Source organism: Podarcis gaigeae (genome assembly GCF_964106915.1).
Source record: "Podarcis gaigeae genome assembly, chromosome: 6".
In the NCBI taxonomy this organism is placed as follows: domain Eukaryota; kingdom Metazoa; phylum Chordata; class Lepidosauria; order Squamata; family Lacertidae; genus Podarcis; species Podarcis gaigeae.
Window position 1 is genome coordinate 18,745,092 of NC_139682.1, and position 12,484 is coordinate 18,757,575.

At 44.5% G+C, this 12,484-nt stretch overlaps 1 protein-coding gene across 6 annotated transcripts in view; it reads left to right on the top strand.

Annotated features, from left to right (window-relative positions):
- RIPOR3 (RIPOR family member 3) overlaps positions 1-12,484 on the top strand; it is a 113,594-nt gene that overhangs the window by 43,754 nt on the left and 57,356 nt on the right. For all 6 annotated transcript variants that reach the window (XM_083744177.1, XM_083744176.1, XM_083744178.1 and 3 more), the window contains one exon: positions 8,095-8,222. In XM_083744177.1, coding sequence (XP_083600303.1) covers positions 8,122-8,222 — 101 coding nt within the window. In that variant the 5' untranslated portion in view covers positions 8,095-8,121. The remainder of the gene's footprint in view (positions 1-8,094; positions 8,223-12,484) is intronic.

Genomic DNA, 12,484 nt, shown 5'->3' on the forward strand with positions numbered 1-12,484 from the left:
TAGAACTTGTGTTTATTTTTCAACAGACACATATACATTACAGTGAATGTCAGAAATTTGGTGGCTTATCAGCGTTCACATGGGAATGCACAGAATCTGAGAGAAATATTGCCTGAAAACTCAGAGATTCACTGGTGAACATTGGCAGTCGCCTAATATGACTGCCCACATTCCTTTATCTGTGTTCCAGATTTGAGGATACCCACACTTTATAGCGCTTTCCAGGTATTCACAAAACTCATCCACTTTTGTTGGTATTCACATGGCATGTACTTAATGCTGGACATTTACCGTAACCGATAGTTGATGCTTGCATGGAAATAAAAATGAAATAAAACACCACTATTCAAGGAACCTCCATAAGGACTTTTGTGGTGCCAAAGTTTTTAAATAATAGGCATCACAGCTTCTAAAGCATAGATAAGTAAATGCAATTTAATTATAGCACCAACGGCATCATTACAGTGCCAGCAATTGGATCGTCTTACAGATAGAGGATGCTGATTCTTAATATCATAGTTTTGGAATGTTTGCACAGTGAAGTATCTTGTTAGGATGACACTGCTACTGAGGTCAATGGTCTCTCTGAAAAAATGCCTGGGAGCAGAGGTTAAACGCAGAGTTTATTTTCCCAGTAGATTTAACACTGCGGTGAAAGTTAAGAGCTAAAACTTAATTAGTCCTGGTATTTAAGTACTTTGATAGTAACGGTGACCCAGTTCTGATGTTTTTGCACAACAGCAATGTCCTTGCCATTTCCTTAACATTTTATAAGCTTTAACCCTTACCATGTTGTTGTGAAAAGCCTCTGGGCAAAATCTGCCAGGAGCTCAAAATACAGTAGTACCTCGGGTTAAGAACTTAATTCGTTCTGGAGGTCCGTTCTTAACCTGAAACTGTTCTTAACCTGAGGTACCACTTTAGCTAATGGGGCCTCCCGCTGGTGCCGTGCTGCCAGAGCACGATTTCTGTTCTCATCCTGAAGCAAAGTTCTTAACACAAGGTACTATTTCTGGGTTACCGGAGTCTGTAACCTGAAGCGTCTGTAACCTGAAGCATCTGTAACCTGAGGTACCACTGTATATGCATTTTCTATGTGGCCCAAGATTAACACACAAATGCACATGTGCCCATGTGTCTCGGAGAGAGAGAGAGAGAGAGAGAGAGAGAGAGAGAGAGAGAGAGAGGAAGTCTACCTGTTCCCCTCTGGCGATGCCTGCTGTGGTTGATGGCTGCAATCCAGGGAGGGGTTGTTCTAAGCTCTTAGGGACCAGTGACATCAATGAGACGTAATCAGGCATAACTTTGCTGCTTCCATGCCCAGGATGAAGGCAGCCCTCAATTCTGGACAAAGCAATTCCTGTTCTGCCCAGGTCAGTCCTGGACATCTGGCAACCATGCACAGAGGTAGTTTACTGAACTTAAGTAAATATTATTTGAGCCCATAACTAAAAGAAAAACAACACCTAAAATGGTTTTAGGAGGTAGAAAGGCTAATGAGTCATTTTTTCCTTGCAAAACTTTTGAACTGGCAGAGCCCAGAAACAACCAGTCAAAGGGGGTAGTGTTAAAGGAAAGCAGTCAAAAGTGTAAATAATTACTAGAGGGGAGAATATATCTCGCTGTATCATCAGTATTGTCAGCAATGTGTGCTCTGCAAAATTCAAGAGGACAGGTCTCTGTCCCAAGGGGCTTACAGTCTAAAAATTGACACAGTGAAGATGACAGGAGAAGGGGAGGGAGATACAGTGCTGTGTGCTGTGGCTGTATCAGCTGTAACAAGACCTGAGAGGACAGGAGTGATTTTATCCTCCAAGTGTCTTGCAAACTGACTCACAGCTATCTATGCCAAGGTTTCCAGAGATCTGTCACTGAATTCAGGAGGCTAGACGCAACTCAGAAAAGCACAACTGAATGATTTCTTGCAGATGCAATAGAGGAGGCAGCCCCCCCTTTTTTTGCTTCCCTTGCTGCCACATAATAGGCACCCCCACAATTGTCCATTCATGCACATCAATCTCTGACTTTTGTCTTATGGGTTTCTGGGGGTTTTCCTGTTGCTATTCAATCTCTCACAGCTATAGTAAACCTACCATTAAAATTATGGACTGGTTATTTCTTCATCAGAGGGCGAGCAGGCAAATTTAGCAGGGGATCAAATACTTTTTCCCTTCACTGTATGCCACCAATGCTGAAGGCCAGCACTGCATGCAACTCCCTAAAAATAATAATCAAGGAACTTCCTGGGCTCTGCAGCGTCATATCCTGATTTATAAGCAAAAAACCAAACCACAGTCTATGATCAGACATGGTGAGGATCCAAGCTTAAGCATGGCTTCCTGGTTTGTTTCTGCCACTTGTGCGGGTGGAGGATCAAAGTGGAAACGATTCGGCAGCATCCACTGGCTTTTCATTTGCATCAAACCACGATGAACCCGCAACCCCGTTTTACAAAGTACTTCTTTTGTGAAGAAAGTAATTATTCACACAGTACACGTAGTTAACTATGAAATCCACTCCCACAGGAGGCAGTGAGGACCAGCAGCCTAGATTGCTTTAAAAGGGAGTAAGACAAATTCCTGGAGGAGAGGGTTATTGATGGCTATTAGGCATAATGGCTATGCAATGCCTCCACTGTTGGAGACAATATTACTTCTGAATACTAGTTGCTGGAAATCACAGGGTGTGGGTCATGCTGTTGTGCTTGAATCTTGCTTCTAGTTTTCCCACAGGCATCTGGGTGGCCACCCCAAATCGGAGTGCTCCTTGATTGTTCTGTGCGTGAATTGTTGTGGAATGAATGAAAATTGAACCCCCTGCATTGCAGGGGGTTGGACTAGATGACCCGGATGGTCCCTTCCAACTCTAGAATTCTATGATTTCAATTTTACGATTCTCACTGACTAGCCCCTATTTCATTTCAGTGTTTCGTTCCACCCCACTGAAGTTGACTGTGCACATACCCCAAGTGGAGGGCAAGGGAAGATAAATACTTAGAGGCTTGAGCTCAGCCTGACCGGGCCAAGTGAACTTTGCAGATGGATTTCAGCAATACATCTTTGGAGGTCTCCTTCCGAGCTCCTCCCTGGCAGGGAAAGAAGCATTTGAATGGAGGCCAGATTCTATTTAATTAGGAGCAGTTGTAAATATGTTTCTGCACTTCCTTAAATCTGATCCCCCCCAAAATCCGAATTAGAGCTTCATGGTAAGGCTCACATGTTCCACATACACAGGTAACACACAGAGAGCAGAGTGGACACACATGCATGCCAAAAGTAGCCCCTGGGATCCTCAGAAATGCCTAGGTTCAGCTCCAATTTCCCACTCACTGAGCTAGCATAATTTCTCCTAGACTAGCACTGGGATCTAAAGGAACAGGGGAAGAGAAGGAGCAGCAAAGAAGCCAAGAATGTGTGGGGTCTTCTAGCTAGCTTTTGTTCGAAGAATCATTGCGAAGGTCTTGGGGTTCACGGTGGACGACCCAAGGCTGGTGTTATGTTCTAAGCTTGGATCCTAGAACAATAGGCAAGTAGGATCCTAGAATGCAACAACTGATTGGCTTGCAGGAAAAGACCAATCAGGCTCCAGGAGGAAGTTAATCAGCCTGTTAGGCTGGTAGGATCCTAGAATGCAACAACTGATTGGCCTGCAGGAAAAGACCACTCAGGCTCCAGGAGGGAAGCAGAATCAGCCAATCAGACAGGACGTATTGTGTAAATAATGTATATAAAAGCCTGAGGTTCGGGGGGCAAATGAATCACTGTTTTACAAGCCGCAATAAAGAGCATGAAATCACTACAAGACTCCGAGTATATTTCAGTTGGTGACTTTGTGTACTGCAGCACCTACTCATTTGCAAGTGCCTTGAGCTGAGCTTTAACAGCAATAAGAGCCAGTGTGGTGTAGTGGTTAAGAGCGGTGGACTCATAATCTGGTGAACCGGGTTCGCTTCCCCGCTCCTCCACATGCAACTGCTGGGTGATCTTGGGCTAGTCACACTTCTCTGGGGTCTCTCAGCCCCACTCACCTCACAGAGTGTTTGTTGTGGGGGAGGAAGGGAAAGGAGATTGTTAGCCGCTTTGAGACTCCTTAGGGTAGTGATAAAGCAGGATATCAAGTCCAAATTCTTCTTCTTCTTCTGCATGGTACCTATGATGCTGACTATATTATCCATGAAGCACAACTGTAAGACACCGATGGGAACCAGCCTGGAGAGCTGGGCTGACACTATATAAGGCTGACGGCAGGCAATATTTTTTACAGGTGGCTGGGGGAGTCACCTTACTGCGCGCGCGCACACACACACACACACACACACTTGTGGGTTAAACAGAAGTTTTCCAGAAGCCTTCCTAAGGGGAAGGGCCATAGCCAAGTGGTAGAGTACAAGGCTTGCATTCAGAAAATCCCTGGTCCAACCCCTGACATCTCCAGGTAAGGATGGAGGAACTCCCTGGAGAGCCAATCAGTAGAGAGTCTGTGCTCTAAACTGTGTAGCCAGCACTGTGTCCTCCAGATGTTAAACTGCATCTCCCATCACTCCCAAGCAGCATGGTGAATGGTCGGGCTGGTGGCAGCTGTGGTCCACCATCATCTGGAAGACACTAGATAGGCCAATGATCCAACTCAGCATCTGACAGCTTCTGATGCTCTTGTATTGCAGCGGGCTGAGTGTACGCACTATAAGCTGTGATCCCAGTTTCAAACTTTCTTCAACCTTTTTAAAAAGAAGCAGTTCTGATGCCTGTTTCCAGCCTAATAGAACCTGACAGGCATTTGTCCGGTGGACCTTCTCTTCTTCTTGGCTGCTGCACTTCTGACTTGGTGCCCAAGTCTGAGTTCGGCAGAAGACTATGGTCCTGGGCGCATATGAACTGATTTTCTGCGTGCAACAGAAGTGTCCCGAAAACATTCTTTGGAACGTCAACAAGAGGGCAATGCCCTCCTTCCCCTTCCCCTTCCATTGCACTCTTCCAGCGGCAGAACACACACCATGGCAACTTTCTTGAGTTGATATTGCAAAGATTTCCACACCAGAGAATAAAACAGAGGCCTCAGGAATTTATTTATTCCCTGCACATCTGGTGTCATGGGAGCGGGGTCAGGAAATAACCACAAGGTCAAGCCTGCAAATGTCTTCTTTTAATTGCTTGTTATGCAAGGTCTTTTTTTTTTTTTAAAAAAAAACAACCTTATTATTAAGTGGTTTATTTACTTCAGCTCTAATGATTGCAATGATGGAATGACTTTTCTCTGTTTTGCACCAAGTCAGCTTGCAGGCCTCGTGGGAATATCCTGCCACTGAGTCTCTTGGGCTTGCCGATCGGAAGGTTGGCGGTTTGAATCCCCGCAACAGGGTGAGGTCCCATTGCTCTGTCCCAGCTCCTGCCATCCTAGCAGTACGAAAGCACACTAGTGCAAGTAGATAGATAGGCACCACTGTGGGGGGAAGGTATACGGTGTTTCTGTGTGCTCTGGCTTCCGTCACGGTGTCCCGTTGCACCAGAAGTGTTTAGTCATGCTGACCACATGACCCAGAAAGCTGTCTGTGAACAAATGCCAGCTCCCTTGGCCTGAAAGCGAGATGAGTGCTGCAACCCCATAGTCACCTTTGACTGGACTTTACTGTCCAGGGCTTCTTTACCTTTTATCCTGCCAGCCAAACCAGGTCAGCGGATCACCAATCTATTGATCATGTTGAGCTCTGGAGATTATTAGAATTTCCCTCATTGCACAGTTGGAACAACTGAGTCCCCTTGGGGGAAATGACACATTCTATACAAATATGTGCAACAAAGTGCTGACTTGTGGTGAAAATGGTTGTGGTCACTATATAGATCAGCACATTCACTTTCTGTTGAGAGCCTGACATTGGATGGCTGCTGAATCAAGGCAGCTGGATGGTACAATATGGGGGTCCAGGACCATTTAAACTTCAGTACCTTATTCAGACGACACATGCAAATGTTTCATTTTTATAGCAGTTGCCAATGGGAGCTCCCCCCGCCCAGGTTTAAATAGCGGACATGGGGGGAGAGCAGATTTGACTGCAACAGGGTGGGAGGGAGGTTAAAGCTCTTCCCTGCCCACCCCTGGCCACTGCCCAAAGTCTCCATTCAGTTCAGCCCCCCTGCACATGCTGTTTCCTCCTTTAAAGCCCATCTACACAATTGCTAATAGCATTCAAAAAGGCATTTTGTCTGGAAGTTAGAGATGTTCTCTTCCGGATGTGAATGGGAGCTTTGCTTGGAATAAGTGGCAGGATCTGGGTGCCTCTCAATTCTTTTTTTAAAGGCAAACATTTAGATTTCTTGCTTAGTTTGCAGCTCAGCTGTGTGTGTGTGTGTGTGTGTGTGTGTGTGTGTGTGAGAGAGAGAGAGAGAGAGAGAGAGAGAGAGAGATCTTCATTGTCATCCTTTCACTGCATGGACTGAATTTGCATGTATGTTGCATTTTAAGACGTGGGTCTAAATTCTACGCACATGCAGCACTGGGAACCCAGATTCCCCCAAGGAACAAAAGGGAGTGAGTGATGATGGGAACAGAAGCAGCAGCCAAAGGAAACCACGTTTGTTGGGGGAAGCCAACATGACCTGAGTTAGATTAATTAACGAGAGGCAATGTTGTGCTTTGGGAGTGAAAGCCTGCCAGCGACCAAGATTTTGATCCTGGCGTGGTAAAGCTATATCGGGCAACTTCTGGAAAAACAAACAAGAGTCCAGTGTAACTTTCAGTGGAAGTCTGTGCAAGTCCGTTGGTGTGGATCCAGTTACAGAATTATGCAAAGCGCTGCCAGGCTGATGCTGGGGGGGAAGGGGTATTTTGGTGCCGATGAATAGTCTGACTTCATCTCTTTCTTCCCTTGACAGCTGGACCATTGATTGGAAATTGTAAGAGAGGCAGGGACTTCTGTTTTGCTAGAGATGCTAGCTTGGAGCAGCTGAACAGTTGCCCAGAAATGAGATCTCATGTATGTGTGCGTATTTTGGTAATAGCAGCAGCAGCAGCAGCAGCAGCAACAACAACAGTAGCTTGGTGCTGCATTGTTCGAAGCAAATGTACAGTACAGGAGTTGGGCTGTAGGGTAAGTGGTGCAACCCAGCCCATGCATGTGGAGAAAAGCCATAACTCAGTGGTGGAGTACATGATGTCCATGGAGAAGGTCCCAGGTTCAGTCCTTGAATCTCCCCAGAGAATCACTGCCTGTCATCATAGGCCATCCTGAGCTATTTGGACCAATGGTCTCTCTCCACATCACCCATTTTATATGCGAATTGCATACCGCTCAACTGTCCCAGAACAGCAACGATTGAGTACTGTGGTACCTCGGTTTAAGAACAGTCCTGTTTATGAACGATTTGGTTTACGAACTCTGCAAAACTGGAAGTAGTGTCCCGGTTTGAGAACTTTACCTCGGTCTAAGAACAGAATCCGAATAGTGGAAGGGCACCGGCGGCAGGAGGCCTCATTAGGGAAAGTGCACCTTGGTTTAAGAACGGTTTCAGTTTAATAATGGACCTTCGGAACGGATTAAGTTCGTAAACCAAGGTACCACTGTACTGCTAAATCATCCACAACTAAAAGCACCCTCAGTGTTTCCTTGGGGCAGCAGAGGAAGAACACAATTACAGCTTGCAAAACAGATTAGCTGGTGCAGCTGCTGATACAATGGAGGATGTATTAAATGGGTTGTTTGTTGTGGCGGGGAAATGTAGAAAATGCATTTAGCAGACAGATCTGTAGGGGGACGATGGGAATGCAGTCAATGCACGAGCCAACTTTTGCACAATACTCCTGCAATTCTCTTTTTAAGGACAATGCGTGATATCAGTCGATACGTGGTATCATAGAATAATAGAATCGTAGAGTTGGAAGGGACCATAAGGGTCATCTAGTCCAACCCCCTATCTTTCACCCAATATGGGGCTTGAATCTGTGACCCTGAGATTTAAAAGTTTCATGCTCTACCAACTGAGCTATCCTGACTGCAGGATGTTTTTTTTAAAAAAACAAATAAGCCCTTGTTCTGTACAAATAGTTGAGCATTTTATCTACTTCCTGTCTAATTTTGTCTGCTTCTCCTTTTATTTCCAGAGACAACAGACCCGCTAACCAGGAACCATGTCGGTGAAGCTCACATTTGACTCCCCTGCTGATGGGGGAAGGATAAGCAGGAGCTGCTCCTTTGCTGGGTTCAGCAACGCGCAGAGCCGAAAATTAATGTGAGTCGCACACTTACAAGCAACAAGTTCCTTTTTCTTTTCCTCAGCTTATTTGCGTCTTGTTATTCTGGCTCAACCTAGCCATTCAAAGCCGCAAGCTGCTCTCCCTTCTCATTTGTTTTAGTAGCTCCTTGTTTGACTGCTCCCCAGATTGGATTGAGAGCTCTGGGCAAGGAGGGCTAGCTTAGTGGTAGAACATCTGCTCTGCATGCAGAAGGTTTCCGGTTCAATCCCCGGCATCTCTAGGTAGGACTGAGACCCCTGTCTGGAATTCTGGAGAGCTGCTGCCAGCCAGTGTTGACAGTGAAGGGCTTGGGTGACCTGTCCTGACTCAGTACAGGGCATCTTCCAATGTTCCTGGGGTTTCAGTTCTTGACCATATGCCATTTTCATGTGAAACCCCCTGCTATTCCCCCACTTAGATACTTGCAGATATGCAAGCTGAGTACAGTGGTACCTTGGGTTACATACGCTTCAGGTTACAGACTCCGTTAGTCCAGAAATAGTGCTTCAGGTTAAGAACTTTGCTTCAGGATGAGAACAGAAATTGTGCTCTGGCGGGGCGGCGGCAGCGGGAGACCCCATTAGCTAAAGTGGTGCTTCAGGTTAAGAACAGTTTCAAGTTAAGAACGGACCTCCGGAACGAATTAAGTACTTAACCCGAGGTACCACTGTACTTAACAGTCAAGCAGGGTGCAAAATGTAGAGAAACCAAATGTGACAGATTCATCCATCCCCAGGCCCAGATATAACTGGATGCCAAAGCTTCCTGGTTTATTTCTCCAGCCCATTCCAGAGGAATCATGAAGTGGGATTATCCAGGAAGCATGCAGGAGCATGCTCCTTGATCCTATCAAACCACTAAACCAGAAACCCAGTCTTATTGCAATGCCTGAATGAGGCCTATGTGCATGCATGTTGTGTTAGAGTGTTGCATCTGACGCTTGTGTACTCAAATGAATGTATGTGGAGCAGGCATGGATGCATGTGAGGGGTCTGAACACAGAGAAGGTACTATTTTAATTTAAAATATTATTCAGCTGCTCTCCAGCTATGACTCTCAGAGTGGCTCACAAGATTGACATCCAGTACCTTTTAAAATGAAAGCAATAAACAATGTACTGCAGTCGCACAATCAATCAGTAGCTGAACTGGGTTCCACACAGTCACAAAAACAAAACAAAAAGACCCGCAAAAACAAAAATGCAAAATAAATAGTAAAAACAGGCAGACGTCAGCGTAACACTCAAAATGGAAGTGTGGCTCTCAAATTGGAAGTGTAACACTCAAAATGGAGCATGTTTGGCTTCTGAAAAAAGTTCACAAACTGGAACACTTACCGGTACTTCTGGGTTTGCAGTGTTTGGGTTCCAAGTTGTTTGAGTATCAGGGCGTTTGAGAACCAAGGTACCACTGAACTTATTTTGTGGTTTTTATATTGTCATTTTATGTCTTGAACTGCTCTGAGATCTGCATATGAGGGGCGGTATATTTATTATGATGATGATGATTAATCTATTATTATTATTATTATTATTATTATTATTATTATTATTATTTACTGAATTTATATACCACCCTATACCCAGAGGTCTCAGGGCGGTTCACAGAACAAAATCAAAATATAAAACCACAATATATATAATCAAAATAAAAACAGTAACCCAATAATGCTCCCCCCCCCCAAAGAACCACATTTTAAAAGGGCGTAGGATGTCAATCGAATCAACTAAAGGCCTGGTTAAAAAGGAATGCCTAAAGGTGTATAATAAAGCAATCATCATCATCATCATATGAATATAGTGAAAGCAAACACAGTAAAAACTGAGTTAACAACCTCACCTAGGATAGACATATAACTAAAAGGCATGGGCAAATCTAAAAGTTTTAATGTAGCACTAAACAGAAAATAAAGTAATCTTCCTTGTGAAGTGGTTTCATAACCTCTGATTTTGGATGATGGGAGGATATGGACTGGGTAGTCCGCATGGTGCCTTCCAGATATTTTTGGACATCAACTCCCATAATCTCTAACCATTGGTCATGATGGCTGTGGTGAGTCCAACAACATATAGAGTGTTGGCTACCGTTTGCTAGGGCATCTGAAGATGATATCACCAATCTGGAGAAGGTGACAGACTCTTAGGTTTATCACACTCACCCCAAAATGCATCCATAAACGTATATGGATTTCCACTTCCATTATAAAACCTGAATAATATCAAGCTCCAGCAAGTCCTTTCTGCATTGTGTTGGTTGTCTAAACTTCAAAAGGCGGGGATTTGGGGGGCAGTGAGAAGAAAACCAAGCAGTCAATTGAACAAACAGACTTGAGACTGCAGTACATAGTGGGAGTTCTTGCAGGGAAAGGAGTCAAACAGCTGTTTCCAGGACCAGAGCACCTCCAGCAGAGTAAGAATGCTCCAAAGAAGCGAGTTTACATTTCCCCAAAGGATATCCAGTTACTATCCAGTTGTAAAGCATTTTTAAAAGCAACAACAATCAGGTCTTTATGTACTTTTGCAGGGTGGTGGAGAGATTGCAAAACCGAAGTCCCATTTTAGCTAGGAAGGCTTGCACTACGAGTAGGCTTCAGGACTTCCAGAAAACAGATGCTGCTGTTATTTATGATTTCTGCACCACTTGTAGGCAATGTTTATGGCCAGACGCTCAAACTACAATGAGTTTGGAGCTTGAACACTGCAAGATACAGGCCACAATCCAACACTGTCTTAAAAGGCACTGAAGCCAATTGACATCAACATTCTTTAGGAGGTTTAACAGTGCATTGGGTCTTGACCACAATAATTTTTGGTATAATTCCACCTTCTATTGCATTTAATTGTCCTTGTTTCAGCTTAAGTTGAAAATCAAAGGATAATGCACCTGGATGAGTGTTTTGATAAGGCATCATCTTTGCTGGGTCAGAATAATAGGTCCCAGGGCCCATAAGCTAAGCAGGTTGAGGTGTGATCATTGACTTAGAACTTTGGGTCCCATGGCAGGTGGTAGATAATAAGTAAGTTGATATTTGCTGGTCTGATAATAAGGTTGAAGACAGATGGAGCACCCTGTGAGCTTTCCACCCATAGTGTGAACTCAACTTCATAGTTTGCATTAAAGTCAATGCAAGTAGAGACTTGTTTCCAATGCAGGGTGGCCAGATCCGAAAAGGGCTCCCAAACCTTTAGAACAGTGTTTCCAGCTGTGGTGGGTTTTTTTGGACTACAACTCCCATAATCCTTAGCTTGTGGGGCCAGTGGTCAGGAATGATGGGAGTTGTAGTCCAAAAACAGCTGGAGACCCAAGTTTGGGAAATACTGCTTTAGAAGAAGGAACTTCAGCAGGCATAAACTAAGGCCAGTTGAGTCAGCTCATAGCCACTTCTGATCCTTGCTTTGCCACATAGTTATGCAAAACAATGAAGGATCAACTGGCTGCCCCCCAAACATTTCTGATTATGCCGAAAGCAGTCTTCAGGGGTTAGAACTGTGCAGGTCCAGACTCTGCATATTTACTTAGTAGACAATCACACTGAGTTCAATGGACATTACTCTGATCTTGGCAGAGAACTGCAGTATGATCTAAGCATACATCACTGAGATTCTTAAGTAAGTGACTGGAAGCTTTAATAGGATCACATTATCCCTCTTGTCAGATAACCTTCATTCATTCCTAGAGAGGGCAAATTCTAGGTACACATCAATTGCTGCATATAACGGAGGGTTTTATTCGACATAGTGCTAAATTAAAGTCACTCAGTGGCATATTTGTTGCTGCTGGCAAAATGTTTTGCACCAGCAGAATGCTACTGCGTAAGAGAAGGGCACAAGCAGTTTGCTGATAACTTGGTTGCCCAGTGGATTGTGTAATCACTTACACAATGAGTTTCCGCTAGTGCAGCTTTTGCACTGGATCTCTCTGTTGCACAACCCTAAAACTCACCTATCCACTAACCAAGAGCTCTTGCACTAGCAGACACTGTAAAGAGCTCTGAGGCTGCAATGGTAAATGTACTTTCTTGGAAAATGGTGGGTCTTGCTTCTGAGTAAGCATGGGTAGGATTGAGCTCCAAGACACCACTCTCACAACAGCTGACAGAACTAGCCAGGTGTGTCTGCTGCAGCCTTTGTTTGTTTGTTTATTAACAGGTGGGGTGAAAATCCAGTTGATTGCAAGGAGAGAATGGATGATGTTAAAGGAGGCAAGAATTTACTGAGCTTGACTTTCTGAAAAGTAAATAAATGATTAAAGGATAAGGG